Source organism: Puma concolor, chromosome E2 (assembly GCF_028749965.1).
Source record: "Puma concolor isolate L17-30 chromosome E2, mPumCon1.1.hap2, whole genome shotgun sequence".
Taxonomy (NCBI): Eukaryota; Metazoa; Chordata; class Mammalia; order Carnivora; family Felidae; genus Puma; species Puma concolor.
The window spans coordinates 18,629,353-18,651,755 of NC_141681.1; the positions used below are offsets into that span (position 1 = coordinate 18,629,353).

A 22,403-nucleotide genomic window follows, 5' to 3' on the forward strand; every position below is an offset into this window, starting at 1 on the left:
TCTAACTCTTGGTTTTGGCTCTGGTCAGGATCTCATGGTTTGTGACATCAAGCCCCGCATCGGGCTCTGCGCTGACAGCGTGGAGCCTGCTTGGGATTCTCTCTCCCCACCTCCTGGCCCAGCCCCTCCTTGGCTCTCTCTCTCTCAAAATAAATAAACTTAAAAAGAAAAAAAAAACTTAAGAAATAAAGAAAAGAAATGAGAGTACCATCATGTCAGCTGCATCCCCTCCTACAATAGAACTCCTCTCTCTGGTAAGGAATTGGGCTCTAGGCAGTTCTAGAACTTCACCTTTCCAGCCTAGCAACACAAAATAAAAATGGCCCTGTCAAATCTATTTTGAAAATATTCTGGCAAAGGACTCTGGCTCAGCTAGGTAACAGACTTGCCCCTAGAACTATTACTGAGACCCAGGGATATCCTGACTTGTGTTCCTGTGGTCAGTACAGCAGAGATCTTACAAGAAAAAGAGGGAGGAAAAAGTTGGGCAAAGACAAGAGCTACCACAAGATCTAGAACAAAGAGTTGTAAGGATTAAATGAAATGATGGTTGGGGCGCCTGGGTGGCTCAGTAGGTTAAGCGTCTGACTTCAGCTCAGGTCATGATCTCACACTCCGTGAGTCTGAGTCCCATGTCGGACTCTGTGCTGACAGCTCAGAGGCTGGAGCCTGCTTCAGATTCTGTGTCTCCCTCTCTCTCTGCCCCTCCCCTGCTCATGCTCTGTCTCTGTCTTGAAAATAAATAAAAACACTAAAAAAAAAAAAAATAAATGATGGTTATGAAATATTTCACACAATGTCTTTCTAGTAAACATTCAATAAATGGTACCTATTATTAACTCACCTGACTGTGATAAGATTAGCAGTCAATCCCTCCTTCTTGATACACCATGGTTTTAATCTTAGCCATGTTGTGAAAACTGAAAAAGACAAACTGACTCCCATTCAACTAAGAAGGCTATTTATTGAAATAATACAATGATGTTACAAGGATGTATTTCATGTGGCCTAAAAAGTTGGGTGTTTGTAAGTGCATGGTGCCTGGTTGCTGGAACTAGAGAATCCTCTGCTCAATCAACCACGCATACCATGAACATTCTGGGCTCCTTCACTATGAATGAAGATGTGCTGATATTCAGACACTGGTTGATCTAGGCCAAGCTCCACACACAAACCAGTGGTTTTCTTTGAGTCTTCTGGAACCAAGTCTTTATAAACTTTCATAAAGCTAGGATAGCACTCAACTGGTTACAATTTATGTCATTCTTGCAAACAGTCCTCTATGAGGATCCCCAATCGGCAGCAAATAAGCTCCTGATAAGAATGGTAGCCACTCAGTAGTGGAGGGTCTATGCAGAATTACCCATTGTCAAACTACGTATCAGACAACACGTGGTCTTGGCACTGTGTGTGTGTGTTTAAGTATGGAACATCACAAACAAGGTGTTTTTGAACAGTTAATGTCTTGGAAGAGCAGATTCTCATCTTGTTCCACTTATTGGGCTGGACACCACACATTTCAGCCCCCACGCACATTTTTCCTGCAAAGAATTATGAAGAATCATTGGGAGCTACCTCATGTGGTCCAGGATGAGACAAGGATGATGGATCCTGCTACTTGGCATGCAAAGAAGGCAGTAAGGAAGGCTTACCATCGCCACTACCCATATAACTCCATCTCATGATTCATCAGAGTGGGAAATTTTTATTATCTTAAAGGGGGAGAGGCTCTTGTGTGAAAGGGGTCAAAGTGCACACTTGCTTCCAAATTTCTCTCCACTGTTGGCACCATGAACAAACAAAGGTTTAGGAAATTCCTTTGGGATAGCCCATGGGAGGCATGAGAGAACATTAGGGATTGGAGTGGGCTATGGAAGCTTAACTTAGGCTTTACGGACAGAAGAGCAGCACTGAACTAAAAAAAGTAAAGGTCATTACATGGATTCCCTAAACTGATTTAAAGACAAATTTTATGACAATGGGTAATTACATTTATACTTCTCCACAGTAAAATTAATTTGGAGAAAATTTTCCCTGTTAGTCTTGTGTTGTTTTCCCATTGATCCAATATAGGAAGCTTGGAGCAGTGATTTTTTCATGGGAGTGTCATAAAAAACACAATAAGAGAATTTAATAGGTTTATGAAACTGACATATGTTAGTTTAAAGTATAAATATTACACTTGGGAAAAGGCAAAAAGTCACTAGTAGTTGAACTATTCACAGCTTTTGTTAACATTTTGGTATGTAAGCCCCCAACAAGTTGTTTAAAATAGGCCCGTGACAAATGTGCATGTATTTTGTTGTCTCTTACGCTTTTATGAATTCCCAAAGTATCCAACTTGAGTGCTCATCAAATGTTTGTGCATCTGATTTATTTCAAAATTTACTTTAAAGCCCTCTGAATTCCAAAATACCTTTTCAGTGGACAGACCACTGAAAGATCCAGGCAAAAGAATCTTTTTTTTTTTTTGGAAAGGGCAAAAGATCCAGGAGATCTGCATTCTCCACCCAGCTTTGCCATCATAAGCTCTATCACACGGTGCAAACCACTTCACATCTTTGGCTTTTGGTTTCTTCATCTGTACAACGAAGTGGTTGAACCAGTTGATCTCATCCTTTGAATGATGAATTCCTGGGGGTGGAATTGGTTTCCGTGGTGAATTTAAGTTAAAAGCTGCAGATGAATGCAGTTGTCAAGCAATTTTAAAAGTAAGTTTTGGTCATTACTGCAGGAGTTTTATTTATTAAAAAAGGCTGTAAACAGAGTGACAAGTCAAACTGTTCAAAGTTGATGATCTCCTGCATAACTGTATTTAAAAGCTTTATAAAGTCCAATACATAGGCATATCATTTCCAACTGGTTATATATGATGTTTGTAGTTGTTTTTACAAAAGTCTGTAATCAGATTTGAGAATGTAGCTTCTATTTATTAAAAAACATGGTCTACTAGCAAGGAGCTTTCTTCTCACACCACACACATGCACACACGTGCGTGTGCACACACACACACACACACACACAAATTCATTACATTCTCAAGCTTCCTCTCCATTAAGAATCTTCTGATACTGAATATGAACAATATTTTAGCTAAAATTTTCTGCACATTCCTTAATTTCAGGGTTTCTACAGTTTATTTCGTGTATGAATTCTCTGATGTTTAGTTAGCGCTGAGCTTCTACTGAAGTTTTTCCCGCATTCCTTACAAGCATAGGGTTTTTCTCCAGTATGAATTCTCTGATGATCATGCAGATTGGTTTTCTTTCGAAAGGCTCGCCCACATTCATTACATTCATAGGGTTTTTCTCCAGTATGAGTTCTCTCATGCTGAATTAGGGATGAACTTTGACTGAAGGCTTTCCCACAGTCAATACATTCATAGGGTTTCTCTCCAGTGTGGGTCCTCTCATGTTGAGTAAGTGATGAACGTCGACTAAAGGCTTCTCCACATTCATTACATTCATAGGGTTTTTCTCCAGTATGAATTCTGTGATGTTCTATGAAGCTTGTACTCCTTTTGAAAGCTTTTCCACATACATTACACTGATAGGGTTTCTCTCCAGGATGAGAAACAGGTTGTTGATTAAAGTTCTGCTCACATTCATAGGGGTTCTGTCCGGTATGGATCCTCTGATGATCAGTAAAGTCAGTGATGTGACTGAAGTCTTCCCCACAATCATTACAATGATAGGATTTCACTTCATTGACAGTGCTTTCATCTTGAGTAAGAGATGAGCTGTGCTTGAAATCTACACTGTAGTTATTGCTTTGGTAAGGTTTGCCTCTCTTATGAATCCTCATATGTTTATAAAGGGACGGGCTCTGACCAAAAGCCCTCCCACATATGCTACATTCAAAAGGTTTCTCTCCCGTATGAGTCCTTTCATGCTGGACAAGAGAAGAACATCTACTAAAGGCTTTCCCACACTCCTTACATTGGAAGGGTTTCTCTCCACTATGTGTCACCTCATGTTGAGTGAGGGATGTGCCATGCCTAAAAGATCTCCCACATAAATTGCATCGATAGGGTTTCTCTCCAGTGTGAATTCTCTGGTGTTGAACAAGGGAGGAGCTGCGCTGGAAGGCTTTCCCACAGAGACTACACTGATAAGGTTTCTCTCCGGTATGAGCGTTCTCATGCTGGCCAAGCGATGAGCTATGCCTGAAGGCCTTCCCACACACATTACATTCAAAGGGCTTCTCCCCAGTGTGAATTCTCTGATGCTCAGTAAGTTGTGTCTTCCAGAGGAAGGTTTTTCCACAGTCAGTACATTCATGGTGTTTCTTTCCAGGATAAATTCCCTGATCTGTACCATTGGGGCAAGCTCCCTCTCCTTTATGAGTTTTCTCGTGTTTAGTAAGTGATGATCTATGAATAAAGGCTTTTCTACATTTATCACATTTATAAGGTTTCTTTTTTGCAAGGATATTACTCTGATTAATTATATCTGAATTCTGTCCCAAATTGCTTCCAAGTGTATCACATTCACTAGGCCTTGAAGGAACATTCAGTTGTGTAACCAGAACTGTGTTCAATCTGGGGTTTTCACCACATTTATTTTGCTGAAAATTTTCCTCTGGTGTGATTGTTTTCTTCTGGGTGGATGCATCTGGCCCCAGATATCTTTTCCAGTTTTCCTGGTGTCTTTCTAACTGGCTACTAACATCCCAAGTGTTTTCGAATGTGGCACGTGAAAGGCCATCTGCACTACGGGATCCTTCAGATACACTCTGCTGTAGATGTGATGATTTGCCTTCCGGCCTGGTCTTCCAGTCTGAAAGAAATCCAAAGTGCAAAAGTCCCCTACTCCCTCCTATTGAAACAAACTGCTACAGTAGGAATAGGGAAATGAAAGAGATAAAAACTATTCATGATTCCGTCTTGAAATTAATCCAGGAGTTTGGAGAGAAGAGCCAAAATGAAGGAAAGGAAGAGTAAAGAGAAGCGACAGTGCAGGTTGCAGAGCCAGAGCGCAAGGCAAGTGTAGAAGGAGGAAGCCCACCTAGGAGGGCTGGTTACGAAGTAAGGGAATAAGTGAGCATGAGAATGTTGGGCACAGATACTACTGGAATAAAATCATGGTATGTCTTGCAAGATCCTATCTGCTCTCCATGCTTCTTGTCCATTCTACAAATTATCCCCAAATCTGTCTTCCTAATACAGCCATTTCACAATTTCTTTAAAAGTTACCTCTGAGGCTCCAAATCTTTAAATCCTGCTGAGAAGATCTGCAGCCACTGATGTAACTGAAATCATTCTTTGATATACTTGGAGATCAATGGCTATACTTCACAAGCTGAAATAAAATAATATTTCTGGAGGCAAATCAGCCTTGCCTTTACCATTAGGGCTGTGGTTTTTAGTCTGAGTTCTGGTTCCATACTATTCACCTCTCTTGACCAAAAAGGATTTTACTCTGCCTAATAAGTTGATCTCTAAACCCCTGTTTAACCTCAGAATACCAGTAGCAGATAATTAATTAGTTTCTAGGTTCTAAGAATGGTAACTTTTAAAAACTAACGGGAAGAAGGGTTCTGGAATGATGGAAATGTTCCATATCAAAATGAATTTGGATTAGATGGGTGAATGCATTTGTCAAAGTCAACTGGATGGTACTTAGAAGAGTTGTGTATCTTATTGTATGTACATTTTTCTTACCAAAAAAACATAAATACTGAATTCTGGTTAATGATACATATGAAGTATGCAGAAGTGAAATGTACTCGTGCCGGCAACGTAGTTGGAAATGCATCAAAAAGACAGACTGATAGACAGGTGAAGAATATGTAATAAAGCAAATATAGTAAAATGTTAACAACTATAGAATCTTGGTGGTAGGTATACAGTGTTCACTGTATTAATTTTTTTTAACTTTCCACACGTTTGAAAATATTCACAGTAAAATGTTAGGAGGGAAAAAAACCAACAACAAGGGACCCTAACCCCCCAAATTCCTTACCCTGAAACAACATTCAATTCTAATTTCCCAAGGACGGAAAATGCTTTGAATTTCTTTTAGAATACTTCTCAGAGAGACATTCAAGAAATGCTTGTTGATATGAATGAATGAGAAAGTTATCTCCCCAACCATATTCCAAAACAATCAAGTAATTCCTGACTGCCTTCTATGGGCTCTGCAACACAGACAGAATACATAGACATATAACAGTTTCTTTCTCCATGTGTTTGAAATCTTAGAAATAAGACTTAATCATCTGACGAAAAAGGAAAACCATCAGATGGTATATTTTTAAATCTGAGTTTGTGTAGTAAAGATGATATAAATGGTACTTGTGATCAGGGAAGGAAAAAATACACATATTAGTATATATCATGTTTATGGATAGACACCTTGAACATAATATATAGCTTTGGATAGGGAGAAAGCATTATCCAATGAGGGAAAGTGTACACTACTTACAGAAAACATTAAAAAGAAGTTCAACCCAAGTGAAGCTTGTTTTAGTGGGAACAAAAAGAGAATACTGGAAGGTATGATAGGGGACCTTTAAAATGAGTGGGAGTTTCTATTTCCTATAATGAGCTACAGGGAGTGACCACAAGAGCTTGTCAAAGGCGGGTGGTTTATGAAGATAAAACGTTAAAATCCAATATGGTCCACCCAGTGATGAGTAGAGAAACAAAATATGGTATGTCCATACAATGGCATATTATTCAGCAATACAAAGTAAGGAGGTACTAAAACATGCTACAACATGAATGAACCATGAAAATATTACACTAAGTGAAAGAAGCTAGTCACAAAAGGCTACATATTATACAATTCCATTTACATAAAATACCCAGAAATGGTAATCCATTGAGAGAAAAAGATTAATGGGTACAGGGGTAGCAGGGAATGGAGAGTGCTTGCTAGTGGGTATAGGGTTTCTTTTCGGGTGCTGAAAATGTTCTGTAGTTAGATAACGAACTCAGTAAATATCTGAAAAACCATTACATTGTAAACTTTAAAAAGGTCAATTTTATGGTACGTAAATCATATCTCAAAAAAGCTAAGATTAAAAAAATCCAATATGGGTTATAAAAGAAAACACAGGGTGAGCAATTTCAACTGGGAATTCTAGTAATCTCCACCCAGGGCCTGGTTTAGGAGGAAAATAACCTGAATTGCAGGAAAACACTAAACTGACTGGGGTGTCTGGCCTGAGGGATTAGAAATCCAGTGGTTTCTAATGGGCAAAGTAGCAAAATGTGCTGGCTGGGGATGAAAGATGATTCAGACTTTAGGTATTTAATTGCATGGGACTTCTACATGGAGAGGTCCTGTGAGAAGGGAAAAAGGTGACCAGGGTAGAAGTAAGGATGACTTCTGAGTCCACAGTAGAGATTCAAGAGCTGTAACTACCAGAAGGCAGGTGCCCTTTTAAGGTGGTAACAAAGAAAGGGGAAGAAGTTGGAGAGCAGACTCCTTAAGGCAGATTTGCAAACTCCTTACGGCAGTCAAAGACCTAAAGCCAAGAAATACTTAGCAAGCCAGGATACCAGGCGAGGATGGTATTCCAGGAACTGCAGGGAGAGGCAATGAAGCAAACTGGCATAAAGGCATGATGGAAAGAAGATGGTACTACTCCCTAGACAGGTTTTGTAGGAGTACAGTCAGGGAGAGAAGTCTGACGGAGGTTATGAAAAGGCAGAGAATCAAGACTGTGAGTATTTCCTACAAGTCTGGGGCCAGTGACAGTAAAAGCAGCAAGACTAAAGAAGACGGGAGTTCAATTAAAGTCTGAATGAGTAAGAAAAGGGATCGCTAATAATGAGAGACTGAGGACACCTGAGGAGAAGATAATCCAGCAATACGGTGACAGTATAGGGAGAAATGGTATTCTGTGTAGGACAAAGGGGCACATTTTCCTCTAATGCCTGCCAGCAGCAGGAACACCCTATTGGAGAAGGGAGACAGAGAGAAGTGTCATCCAGGAGATGGTGCAGTCTCCTGCTGGTGTAGAAGTTCCCAAGGTACCAATTTGAAGGTGCTTCCCCCCTCCCTCAGCTGTGCCACTGTCTGTATTGATTCCTGCACGCCTGACTCCCCCTCGTTTACCTGGACAGAAAGGTCTTTGGATTTCTCCCTCTGATATCCATGGCTCTTCTCCTTGTTCCAATTTGAAGATCACCTCTGGCTTGGAAACTTGATATCCTGCTCATGGGTAAATACACAAGATTTGGTTGTTTGTGCAAGTGGACAAAGACCCCTCCTATAAGTCAGTACTAGTCCTTGATCGTCAGGAACTCTGAAGGAAAAAAAAGGTGCAACTTGAGGAGTCATGCAATCAAATGACCTATTTCCAGTTCTGCAAAAGAAAGAACTTCACTTAAAGAACAGTCTCAGAAAACTGTAAAGCTGAGTCCCAAAAGGGAGAACAAGCTCTAATGGTGAACATCCTCCTCACAGCCACCCGATCTACGAGCCCCACAACCTTAGCAAATGAGAGAGGAAAGACCTGCCAGTAGGCAAGATACTGAATTGGTCCTTACCAAGAGAAACCAGGTGGCTATAGTTCTCCAGCATCACATCCCTGTACAAGCGCCTCTGAGCAGGGTCCACGTGGTGCCATTCTTCCTGGGTGAAGTCCACAGCCACATCTTTGAATGTCACGGATTCCTGTAGGATCACATTCCTGTTCAACTAGGGATCAACATCAAAAATGTTCCCATGGCAACACTGGGAATATACTGTAGGGTCATCAGGAACAGTGATCACACATTTGATATCCTGTGGGGGCAATGTTGGGTTAAACATACTAGATGTTTATGTAATTTTTTAAAGGATCCAGTATGGCAGTCCTGCAATCCCATATCCCTATTAGCTGTCTTGTTTTCCTGCAAAGCCAAGCCTTGTCATACAATCACCAATTCCTCACTGCCCATGCACTTCGTTAGAAAATCCAAATACAGCGGGGAGTAAAAACAACAGCCCTCCTTTACCCGCATCACCAATCCCACCATGCTCCCTAGAAATAATGAATGTTTAACAGTTGGGTATTGCTTTGAATTGCTTCATCCCTTTGATTCAAATCCCTTTGAATTGCTTCACAGTACTCCACATGCAAGTATCATAACATATTCTTGATTACAACCAACAGCACTCCATGCTACTGTGGAGAAGATCCAGATATCCCCATCACTTACTGGGCTCTAGCCAGGCTCACCTTGCTGATCCCTGAACACATCAAGCTTGTTTCTACCCTGGGCCTTTATGCTTGTTTCTCCCTCTTCCCCTAGGATCTCCATGTGGTTGACAGCTAGTTACTAGTTATTCAGTCTCATCTTGAGCACAGGCCCCTCAGAAAAGCTGTCTTAGCACCCTCCAATTTATTCTCCATCACATTACCACATTAATCTCTCCCCAAGCACAGCTATCTCTCATGGCCAAATCCCTGCCACCTGAACTCAGGAACCAAACACATTCAGGTAAAAAGTACTTGTACTTCTAACAATCTGCGATTAGCTTACTTGTTAGCTTCACTGTCTCCTCCACCATGAGCTCCACAGGAACAGGGACTTGATCTATCTTGATTGGTTTTATACCCAACACAGAGTGGATGCTTAAAAAATGTTTGGTGAGGGGCACCTGGGTGGCTCAGTCGGTTGGGCGTCTGACTTCGAGTCAGGTCATGATCTCACAGTTCATGGGTTCGAGCCCCGCATCAGGCTCTGTGCTGACAGCTTGGAGCCTGGAGCATGCTTCAGATTATGTGTCTCCTCTCTCTGCCCCTCCCCTGCTCATGCTCTGTCTCTATGTCTCTCAAAAATAAATACATGTGAAAAAAAATTTAAAAAAAAGCTTGGCGAATGAATAAATGGAACAGTCCCTGTTAGTAGACATTTGGATTATTTTCAGTATTTTGCTACTACAAACATCACTACAATAACTCCTTTGCATAAATATAGCTAGTAAGAATTGGAATTGCTGGGTCACAGGTCTTTTCCTGCTTCTTACCCCCTCCAATCATTTCTTCCTCACCACCCCACTGAAGCTGTGCTACCTGAGATCCCTTCAATCCGATACTCATGGACTGATTATAGTCTTGACTTACTAGGCCTTGTTAAACCATGTCACCATGCCCTACCTAAAATATTTCCTCTGGTCCTGGTTAGACTTCAAAAAAGTCTATATAGTAAAATATGGTAAAGACAATTAGTGTGAAAAGACTTTGAAAGCAGAGCTGACTACAGCAGTGAAGGAAGTTTCAGCCTTACTTTGTATCCCGCCCCCCCCGCCCCCCGCTGCGCTTAGCTACAGCTGAACTGGAGTTCTTTCAATTTCCTGGAGGGTACCATTCTCTCCCCACCTTCCCACCTGTCTTTTCTTTGCTAATTCTGTTTCATATTTCAGGTGCTGGTTAAAAGATCTTCAGTGAAGTCTTCTGATCTCCTACTGGAGGGCCAATCCTCTTATTACGTGCTTTAAGCATTTTGTATATCCACAATTATTCAAATAAACCTAATAATCCATTTAATACTTGTTTTCCTAGTTAGATCATGAGCATTATGAGGGCAGAGACTCTATCTTTTTTTTTTCTTTAACTTGAAAACACCAGTGTCCAGCAAGTGCCCGATTCATACTAAACTCTGGTTTCCTGACAGAGATTTGAACTTTACAGAAGACAGGAGAGGCCTCTTTTACTGAGTGAGGAACATGACCACATCCACACATACCACTCACTCATCTGTATCGTATTCTGGCTCAACACTGCAGCTGGGTCCCCGAGGGAACAAGGAAGTGCTGGAACACGAAACTTTTCTGACTGAGATCAGGGATCTGAATGGGCCAGTAAGATGATACTCAATATTTACTAGGCACCTGGCTTTACCAGATGCACTATGGCAGGAAAAAAAAAATGCAAATGAAAAACACTGCAGTCCTTGAATACATTCCAGTGTATTTTAAAATGTGCTATTTATTAGAGCACAATATGAGATGATACATAGTGAGGTACCACAGGCATTCAGAGCACGAAAAACTGCGAAAGGGAGAGAGGCTTCAAGGCAGGCAATGTACTGAACCTGAATAGGCAGAAGTACCATTTGGACACGTGAAGGAAGTGGGAATCCAATCCAGGGATTACCAAGCTTGAAAGGGGAGGCTGGGCTTGAGACGGGCATGGGGAGCAAGGAAAAAGGGGTTGGATCAAGGCAAGGCAACCTAATTACAAGTTAGGTTGTGAGAAGTAACACCTTCTCCCCACTGCCTACTCTGTCCTATAAACATACAGCCCGCTCTAGTTAGTAACAGGTGGTTATCAGCCAACCTGGACTCCTTTGCTCAACTGGCCCCCCTTATTTATTTACAGTTACTTAATTAATTAAAGTAATCTCTACACCCAGTATAGGGCTCAAACTCATGACCCTGAGATCAAGAGTCACATGCTCCTTCTGACTGAGCCAGCCAGGAGCCCCCAGGTCCCTCCCTTCCCCTTCCCCTTCCCCTCTTTTCCTTTTCTTCTTTCTTTTCCCTCTTTCTTTCTTTTATTTTAAAAAATAAAAAAAAAATTTTTTTTAACATTTATTCATTTTTGAGAGAGAGACAGAGTGTGAGCAGGGGAGAGGCAGAGAGGGAGAGAGACACAGAATATGAAGTAGGCTCCAGGCTCTGAGCTGTCAGCACGGAACCTGATGCAGGGCTCGAACTCACAAACAGTGAGATCATGACCTGAGCCAAAGTCACACGCTCAACTGACTGAGCCACCCAGGCATCCCATTCCTTCTTTCTTTCTTAAAGTTTATTTATTTTGAGAGAGAGAGAGCGCAACGCCTTTTTAAAATTAAAGAATTTAAAAATTAACAAGGTTATCACGAAGTATCAAGTATTTCGTCTTCCTCATGTTGACATAAAAGGTCCAAAGAACTAGAAACAGCATATACTAACTTGAGAAGACTCAATTGCCTGGGCCTGTAAAAAGTGGCACATTAATAACGTATAATATCCCTTGGGTAAATCACAGACCTCCTGCTCCAATCTTCTTATCTATAACATGGGCTCCCTGAACTAAAGATACAGGAGTTTTAAGAGCAGAAGGGTGAAAGGTCACTTCCAGCTGTACAGGACAACACTTGCAAATACAGAGAGCCCTCCAACTCTAACATGTGCCAACTCTGGAGGAGAAATCTGCTCAAATTCTAACTCAGGAAACTTTGTAACTTAGAAACTTTGCAAAGCTGAAAACCAGAGAAAAGCAGCTAGTAAGTAAAAACAATCAAATTTATAAAAACGACTCCCTCTGCGACCAAAGTTAATTTGGAACACATTACATCTGCTAAGACATAGTGCAAGGTTTTCACTCAAGTACTCAGTGCTCTCTGATATCAGGCCAATAACAGTTTGGTAAACTGGGTTAACAGCGTATCTAACAATTGAGCCTGGAGAGAAGAAACTATTCACTGTTAGCCTTTACACACACAGATGCCCTACTTAGGCTAAGGGCATCATCTATTGCATCCTAACTGAAAACCCAGACCTCATCCTTGACTTTTCATTTTTCCTTTACGCCCTTGAATCCCCAAGAGCCTCAAAAACATCTATCTATAGTCCCTCCCCTTCACTCATCAAATCCTGCTCAAATCCTCCCCTGCCAATGATGCCATTAAGCCAGGAAGTAACTTTCTAGATCTATGCTGTCTAATATGGTAGCCACCGGAAACATGCGCACTACTGACACTTGTAATGTGGCAAATTCAAATTGGGATATGTGGCAAGTGTAAAATACACATTGGATTTCAAAGACTTAGCACCAAAATAGAGAAATAAATAAAATGCCTCATTAATAATTTTAAAATATTGATTCATATAGAAATATTTCAGTTATATTGGGTTAAATAGTATGTGTTACTAAAATTAATTTCACCTATTTCTTTCTACCTTATGACTACTAGAAAGTTTTAAATTAAATATGTAGTTTGTATTTCTTTTGGACAGTGCTGTTCTAGACTGTCCTAGCTCTCCACCTCAGCCACTCTCCAATTGAATCACCTTTCTCTCTTGGGGGGAGACGGTGGAATATGAGGATTTTAGGCTTGCCTCGTCCTGTGGATATACCTAGATAACATCCACATCTGTGTAAGTAATCCACAAAACGACCTACAGACTGGCAGAATAGACTCTCCACAGCGAAATGTAGAAAAGAGTAGGAAGGGCAAAGACTGGTGAAGGGCCAAATCGATCTGTGGGACAGTATACAGGAGGGAGTGACAATGTGGGCATGGAGAGGACAGATGCAGACCTCCACCTGAGTTACCCCAGGCACACAGGACTGCCACTGGGAAGATGAGTCCCTATAACATTTGGCTTTGAAAGCCAGAAGAGCCTAACTTTGAGAGTTGCTACAATAAGTGGGGGCTTAGCACATAGAACGAATTATCAGTGGGTTCGGCTCTGGAAGAGCCAGACAGGGTGACAGGAAACTGAGTGCCTGCCCTAAAAAGAGCACAACAAACAGCCCCACTGAGATAAACCATAGAAGCAGCAGTTTGGAAAACACCTGGGGTATAGGGACAGATTTATTCGCTAATCTCAGGGCATGTGCTGGAGGAGCAGGGATCTTTGGGAGATTTCTCCAAGAACAAAAGAGCTGGAGGGCACCACTTCCCTCTCCCACTCCCCAGCCTGGATTCACCCAAAGCAGTGCCACAAGCCTGGCAACGTGCAAACAGCCCCAACAGGGGCCAGCACCACTCCAAAGTTACTCATACCTCAGAGAAAGGGGAAAATAACCACACCCACCAGTCCCAACTGTGGCCCCAGCAGTGGGCTGGGGGCTGACAATGGGTCTGACTGTAGGCCCCGCCCATCAACAAAAGCTTCTCAGGGAACACCACCACAACACCAGGAAAGCACCCTGCAATTCCGTGCTACCACTACCAAAGCTCTGGCAAATGCTTGGCATGACTCAACTCAAGCTCAAGGCAGCCCCAGACCGGCCTGCTAACAACAGAGCGACTAAACTCTTCCCACAACAGGCAAAGAAAGTCCAGACAACTGGACTGAAGGTTAAACATGGCTTAGCCACAACAATGGGGCACACAAACACACACAGGAGACACCCCTCAAGTGCCAGGTTCTGATGAACAAGGGATAGTGCACTGCAGGGCACTAAAGAACCTCTTCTTCATAAGGCCACTACTTTCAAGAGTAGAAGACAGGGGCACCTGGGTGGCTCAGTCAGTTAAGTGTCCAACTTTGGCTCCGGTCATGATCTCACAGTTCTTGAATTTGAGCCCCACGTCGGACTCTGTGCTGACAGCTCAGAGCTTGGAGCCTGCTTCAGATTCTGTGTCTCCCCTCTCTCTGCCCCTCCCCCACTTGCACTAGTTCTCTCTCTCTCTCTCACACATAAAAATAAATATTTTAAAAAATTAAAAAGATAAAAATAGAAAATAAAAAAGAGTAGAAGACATAGCTGACTTTCCTAACACTGAAACAGTCACAGAGAATTAGACAAAATGAGGAGACAGAGAAATGTGTTCCAGATGAAAGAACAAGACAAAATCACAGCAAGAGACCTGAATGAAATGGAGATAAGAATATGCCTGATACAGGGGCGCCTGGGTGGCGCAGTCGGTTAAGCGTCCGACTTCAGCCAGGTCACGATCTCGCGGACCGTGAGTTCGAGCCCCGCGTCAGGCTCTGGGCTGATGGCTCAGAGCCTGGAGCCTGTTTCCGATTCTGTGTCTCCCTCTCTCTCTGCCCCTCCCCCGTTCATGCTCTGTCTCTCTCTGTCCCAAAAATAAATAAACGTTAAAAAAAAATTTTTAAAAAAATAAATAAATAAAAAGAATATGCCTGATACAGAATTTAAAGTAATGGTCATAAAGATACTCACTGGACTTAAGAAAACAGTGGAGAACTTCAATGAGACCCTTAACAAAGAGAAACCATAAAAAAGAACCAAGCAGAGATGATGAACTCAAATAACAGAAATTAAAAATACACTAGATAGAATAAAGAACAGAATAGTGAAAGCGGAAGAATGGATCAGCAACCTGGAGGACAGAGTAATGAAAAGCAATCAAGCTGAACAGGAAGAGAGAGAAAAAAAAAAAGATAAATGAAAACAGACTTAGGGAACTCAGCAACACCATCAACCAAAGTAACATTCACATTACAGAGATCCCAGAAGGAGAAGGGAGAGAAAAGGGAGCAGAAATTTTTTTTTGAAGAAAGAACAACCAAAAACTTCCCAAATATTTCCCAAATCTGAGGAAGGAAACAGAAATCCAGATCCAGGAGGCACACAGAGTCCCCCAAAAAATCAACCCAAAGAGGTCCACAAAAAGACACATAGTAATTAAAATGGCAGGGGTGCCTGGGTGGCTCAGTTAAGTGTCTGACTCTTGATTTTAGCTCAGGTCATGATCTTAGGGTTTGTGAGTTCGAGCCCAGTGTCAGGCTCTGCACTATTGTGCAGAGTCCACTTGGGATTCTTTCTCTCTTTCTCCCCTGCTTTTGTATGCACACTGCTCTCTCTCTCAAAATAAATAAATAAACTTTTATTTATTTAAATAAAAAAATAAACAAACAAACAAACTAAGTACAATGGGAAAAAGTAGTAATGAGGAGAGAATTTTAAAAGCAGCACAAGAAAAGATAACAGTTACATACAAGAGAAACCCCATAAGGCTATCAGCTGATTTTTCAGCAGAACCTTTCCAAGCCAGAAGGGACTGGCATGATATATTCAAAGAGCTAAAAGAAAAAAATCTGCAGCCAAGAAAACTCTATCCAGCAAGGCTATCATTCAGAATAGAAGGAGAGGTAAAGGGTTTTCCAGAGAAACAAAAGTTAAAAGAATTCATGACCACTAAACCAGCCCTACAAGAAATGTTAAAGGGGACTCTTTGAGTGGAAAGGAAGGACCATAAGTCGGAGTAAAGAAAAGTAGAAAGCCCAAAAGCAGTAAATATCAGTATATGTCTAAAATGAGTCAAGGGAGGGATACCTGGGTGGCTCAGTTGGTTAAGTGTCCAACTTTGGCTCAGGTCATGATCTCATGGTTCATGGGTTCGAGCCCTGTGTCTGGCTCTGCGCTGACAAACTCAGAGCCTCAGAGCCTCAGATTCTGTGTCTCCCTCTCTCTCTGCCCCTCCCCCACCTTGTGCGTTCACTCTCTTTCTCTTTCAAAAATAAATAAACTTCAAAAAAATGAGTCAAGAGAGTCACAAAATAAAAGGATGTAAAGTATGTCACCATATGCCTAAAGTGTTGGGGGCAGAGGAGTAAAGAATGGGTTCAAACTTTGGTGACTACTAATATGGACTGCTACATGCATAAGATTTTATATACAAACCTAATAGTAACTACAAATCAAAAACCAGTAACAGATATGCAGAAAATAAAGAGAAAGGAATCCACGCATGTCACTAAAGAAAGCCAGCAAACTCAGAGAAGAGAACAAGGGAAGAAAGGAACAGAGGAGAACTACAAAAACAACCATAAAACAAGGAACGAAATGCAATACATACCTATTGATAATTACTTTGAATGTAAATGGACTAAATGATCCAATCAAAAGATATAGGGTAACACAATGGATAAAAAGCAAGGCCCATCTATATGCTGCCTACAAGAGACTCATTTCAGACCTAAAGACATGCAGATTGAAAGTGAAGGGATGGGAAAGCATCTATCATGCCAATAGAAGTGAAAAGAAAGCTGAGGTAGCAATACTTATATTGGACAAAATAGACTTTAAAACAAAGACTGCAACAAGAAACAAAGAAGGACACTATAGGGGCGCCTGGGTGGCTCAGTCAGTTGAGCGTCCGACTTCAGCTCAGGTCACGATCTCACAGTCCATGGGTTCGAGCCCCAAGTCAGGCTCCGTGCTGACAGCTCAGAGCCTGGAGCCTGCTTCAGATTCTGTGTCTCTCTCTCTCTCTGCCTCTCCCCTGCTCATTCTCTGTCTCTGTCTGTCTCAAAAATAAATAAAAACATTTAAAAAAAAAAAAAAGGACACTATATAATCATAAAGGAGACAATCCAACAAGATATAACAATTATAAATATTTATGCACCCAACATGAAAGCACCCAAATACATAAAGCAGCTTGAAAAAACATAAAGGAAATAATCAAGAGTAATACAATAATAGTAGGGGACTTTAACACTCCCCTTACATCAATGGATAGATCATCAAAACAGAAAATCAACAAGGCAATAGTGGCTTTGAATGACACATTGGACCAGATGGATATAACAGATATATTCAGAACATTCCATCCTGAAAGAGCAGAATACATATTCTTCTCAAGTATATGTGGAACATTCTCCAGAACAGATCGTATGTTAGGCCACGAAACAAGTCTGAACAAATTCAAAAAGAATGAAGGCATACCATGCATCGTTTTCAACCACAATGCTATGAAACTAGAAATCAACCACAAGAAAAAATCTGGAAGAAACACAAACATATGGAGGTTAAATAACACGCTGCTAAACAATCCAATGAAATCAAGAAATCAAAGAGGAAATAAAGAAATGCATGGAGGCAAATGAAAATGAAAACACAATGGTCCAAAATCTTTGAGATGCAGCAGAAATGGTTCTAAGAGGGAAGTTAGAGGGATACAGGCCTGTATCTTTCTCTCAAATTTTGCCTCCTGCCATACACCCCGTGCTCCTACTACATGGACTCTTTGCGCTTATAATATCATTTTCTTCGGAGTCTCCTTGTCTTTGCACATCTTATTCTGACCACCATGTACTTTCTTCCCTCGGCTCTATAGGAAAAATTCCTACTCACCTTTCTAGAACCAGTTCAATGATGCCTTCCCTCATGAAGCTTTTCTGGAAAAGCTCCCTGCCTCCCCCTTCAGCATTTGGTCCACATCTCCATTTTAGAACTGTAGTTGTGTTGATGCTTTTTTAAGTAAATATGCTTTTCTTTTTTTTATTTTTTATTAAGTAATCTCTATCCCCAAAATAGGGCTTGGACTCATGACCCCAAGATCAAGATCTGTATGCTCTACTGACTGAACCAGCCAGATGCCCCTAGTACTGTAGTTGTTTATTCACATGTTCTCCCTCAACATTTTCTCAAACTCCTTTTCATTTCTGTATCTCTAAAACCAAGCACGTTGGAATCGTCCAGAATCATGGGGGCAAGTGACAAAACCTGCCCATGCATGCATGGAGACCTCTGCTAAAAAATTTTTAAAAACTCCTCAGGTGATTCATTATCAAAGAACAATAGCTAACATTCAGTGAACATTCACCACAGGCCAGGCACTGAACTTGGGTCATTTACATGCACCCTCTCACTAAATTTCCTCATTGAAGCCCTACTGCTGCCCCAAAGGAAGCAGGTACCTTCTGCTGACAAGTTATGAAGTGTGGGCCTAGTCAAGAACCACTGCCTGGCACAGAGTAGGTATTCCACTGCTGAGTGAACAAATACAGAGTCTGGGTCATTCTTAAGGAAAATGAGGAGATTTTGAGGCTCCCAAAAAAATCAGGTGAATTAAATTCTTAGAAAACAAAAAGCAGCATTAAGAGCCAAATTCAAAAGCTGGTTCCTCTTAAATACCAGCCAAACAGAAAGAGTTTTGAGAAATCTAGTATATCAAAGAAACAACTGGGGCACCTGGCCAGCTCCATCAGTGGAGTGTGTGACTCTTGATCTCAGGGTTGTGAGTTCTAGCCCCACATTGGATGTAGAGATTACTTAAAAATAAAATCTTAAAACAAAAAGAAACAATAACAAAATAAATGACTTTAAGGGAATAAACAAACCCATAAAATATATAGCAGGTATTAAGAAATGTGAAAAATCTTAATGAAGTGGGTAATTTTTAAATTTTAAATCACCAGTGTTGACAGAAAAAAACCTTAAAAATTGAGGAAGAAACAGAGCAAACTGTTCCCAATTATCCTTTCCATTAAAAATCCTAGATCTAAATGTTTTATAGGGTAAATTCTTTCAAAAGGCAGAAAAAGATAATAAGCAATCTGAATGCTTCTGTAAGTTCAGGATAAACATATCACCAAAACCTGTAGTAGATCTTTCTCACTCTAAGGGCTATTTCACTTAAGAATACAGATGCAGGGGTGCCTGGGTGGCTCCGTTGATTACACATCTGACTTCAGGTCAGGTCATGATCTCACAGTTTGTGGGTTTGAGCCCCACACTGGGCTCTCCGCTATTCAAGTGGAACCCATTATAGATCCTGTTTCCCTCTTCACTGCCCCTCCCCTGTTTGTGCTCTGTCAAAAATAAGATTTCCTTTAAAAAATACAAATGCAAATACTTTTTTAAAAAAATTTTATTTACTTAGGGAGAATATGCACAAAGGGGAGGGGCAGAGGGAGAGGGGGAGAGGGAGAGGGAGAGGGGGAGGGGGAGAGGGAGAGGGAGAGAAGGAGAGAGGGAGAGAGGGAGAGAGAGAGAAAGAGAGAATCCCGAGCAGACTCTGCACTGACAACATGGAGCCTGACTCCAGGCTCAAACTCACGAATTGGGAGATCATGACCTGAGATGAAATCTAGAGTCTAGAAAGTAAGCCATTCAGGCACCCTGCAAATAATTTTTTTAATTGTATTTTCAAAAAAAACAAAAACAAAAAACTATCCACCGTAACCAATTTTATCCCAGTATTATTTGTAATTGTAAAAATTTTAGAAAACAACCTAATGCTGAGAAAATGGTTAAAAAATTTTAGTATGCTCATGGAAATCAATATAAAACAGGGGCACCTGGGTGATTGTATGGAATCACCATACATCGCCATTGAAAGTGATTTTTAGGGTCACCTGAGTGGCTCAGTCACTTGAATATCTGACTCTTGACTTTGGCTCAGGTCATGATCCCAGGGTCACGGGATCAAGCCCAGAGTCAGGCTCCACACTGGAGCTCGCTTAAGTTTCTTTCTCTCTTTCTGCTCCTTTACCCTGCTCTCTCTCTCATTCTCCCTCTCTTTCATGTTAAAAAAAAAAAAAAATGATTTTTAAAAAAACATAAAGGGGTCACCTGCGTCGTTCAGTTGGTCTGACTCTTGATTTCAGCTTTGGTCATGATCTCAGGGTCGTGCAGGGTATGGAACCTGCTTAAGATTGTCTCCCTCTCCTTTTCCCACCACTTGTGCACTCACACTCTATCTAAAAAAAACTAAATAAGTAAATAAAACAAAATAAAACTCTTCATAAAAATTATATGAAATTTAGGGGTGCCCGGGTGGCCCAGTCGGTTGAGCATCTGACTCTCGACTTTGGCTCAGGTTATGATCCCAGGGTCATGGGATTGAGCCCTGCGTCAGGCTCCAGGCTGAGCATGGAGCCTGCTTAAGATTCTCTCTCTTTCCCTCTGCCACTCTCCACCACCCCCGGGAAAAAAAACTTACAATAAAACCTTGGATTGCAAGTAACTTGTGCAAGTGTTCCACAAGATGAGCAAACATTTCTAATAAATTTTAACTTGATAAACGAGTGATGTCTTGCAATACAAGTAGTATGTGATCACATGATCACAAGTGAGCCAATGGTTCTTCTCTTTCTCTCTCTCTGTGGGATTGTGGGTGATAGTCAATGCAATGTCACATTTCCATGAAATCCTCAAAAGGAGGCAAAAGCAAGTGTCATTGGATAAGTTCCTTGTTAAAGTTGCACAAACTTTCTTGCTTCCCTCACACCAGCCACAAAGGTTTTCAAAGATAAGTGCAGGTTAATTTATTTTTTTTTATATTTTGTATTTTATTATTCTGTGTTATATAACAGTATTGTAATCATTTTTATATGAAAATATTTCAGTTGTGGGACGAATCATCTGAGTTTCCATTATTTCTTACAAGGAAATTCACTTTGATATTAAGTGTTTTGGATTACAAGCATGTTTCTGGAACGAATTATGCTCACAAACCAAGGTTTTACTGTAGATGAAATTTAAAATGTTTTCATTGAAAATGTTTAAGGGAAAAACATGCATTAAGGAGAAAAGAAGGAAATTTATTACAATACAGAGGTGCTAAAGAAGGATGACAAATGACTCTTTTCTGTTAAAAAGTCTATGTTAGAGAGGAGTCAAGAGGAGTCAGGCAGAGGAGTACGGAGACCCTAGGCTTGCCTCATCCCTCGAACACAGCTAGATAAATATCAAATCATTTTGGGGGTATCTGGGTGGCTCTGTCAGTTAAATGTCCAACCCTGGATTTTGGTTCATGTCATGATCTCAGTTCGTGAGACTGAGCCCCGCATCAGGATCTGCACTGACAGCATGGAGCCTGCTTGGGATTCTCTCTTTCTCTCTGCCCCTCCCCCACTCCCTCAAAATAAATAAATAAACTTTAAAAAGATATATCAAATCATTTTGAACATCCAAGAAATTGATCTGAGGATTCAGAGAGTAAAAATGCACAACTAGAGCTGAAAAAAACCTACCACATTGTGGAAAGTAGTAACTGCAAAGAGTTGATTTGGGGAGGAAAAGAGCTCTAGGTGCTGCAATGGGGAAGGAACCCTGATCGCAGAGAGAGGAGCACGAGAGACAGAAAGAGACAGAAGAAAGAGTGAAAGTGCACATGGGGAACTGCATAAGAAAAACTCTTTCCCCAAAACCACTGCCTTGGGAAAGGAGAGGGGCTCAATACCACAAGTTTGAGTGCAGAGTCTGAAGTTTCAGAGGTTTGCACCATCACCAGAATCTCACTTGGCAGGCTGAATTGTGGTCTGGTGGGGAAGGAGAGCAGAGACACAGAGCAAGCACCATGGTCTGAAGATCCCCTGGATCACATGGGGAGAAGCAGTTACGCTGCTTCAAGTGCATTTGGGAGGGGTGGCACAGTCTCTCTGGGGGCAAAAGATCTGGCAGGTGCCACTGAGCTGCTCCATTTGCTAACATAGCATAGGACGCTAGCTGAGGGCAGCAAGCCTTGGTGCCAGCTTTCTGCTGTGCTTTACATTTTTTTTAAGTTTATTTATTTATTTTGACAGAGACAGTTTGTGTGCAGGAAGGGTAGAAAGAGAGGAGAGATAATCCCAACCAGGCTCCACACTGTCAGTGCAAGGAGCCCAATACAGGTCTTGAACTCACAAACTAGGAGATCATGACCTAAGCTGAAATCAAGAGTCATGCTCAAACAACTGAGCCACCCAGGTGCCCCTCTGCTGTGCTTTACTATAAATAATGAACTGCTGTGCGTTTGTATAACCCATTTCTGCAACAAGCTGGCACCGGACAGTCTTGCAGAGCAAGACCCTCCTCTAGAGGATCAGCATGGGTACTCCCTGCGCAATCTCTAAAATGTGGAGCTTTGAAACTCAACCAATGCACCTGAGATAAAACACAGAAGTGCTGTGGCCTGTCAGGTGGACAGCTCAGATACAGGCAGGATGAAGTTGGGGATCTGGCAGAAGCCAGCCACACAAGAAAGGTGATTGTTTGCTCTCCTGTGA

General features: G+C 41.4%; 1 protein-coding gene across 7 annotated transcripts in view; it reads right to left on the reverse strand.

Annotated features, from left to right (window-relative positions):
* Nucleotides 1-944: 944 nt before the first annotated feature.
* Nucleotides 945-22,403, reverse strand: part of ZFP90 (ZFP90 zinc finger protein) — a 114,980-nt gene continuing 93,521 nt past the window's right edge. For 4 of the 7 annotated variants that reach the window (XM_086689092.1, XM_086689093.1, XM_086689094.1 and 1 more), the window contains 3 exons: nucleotides 8,501-8,627; nucleotides 8,067-8,162; nucleotides 2,410-4,778 (listed from right to left, as the gene is read on the reverse strand). In XM_086689092.1, coding sequence (XP_086545218.1) covers nucleotides 3,130-4,778; nucleotides 8,067-8,162; nucleotides 8,501-8,627 — 1,872 coding nt within the window. In that variant the 3' untranslated portion in view covers nucleotides 2,410-3,129. Of the gene's footprint in view, nucleotides 1,542-2,125; nucleotides 4,779-8,066; nucleotides 8,163-8,500; nucleotides 8,652-22,403 lie in introns of those variants that run through there. The other 3 variants (XM_086689096.1, XM_086689095.1, XM_086689090.1) reach the window with 3 other exon arrangements.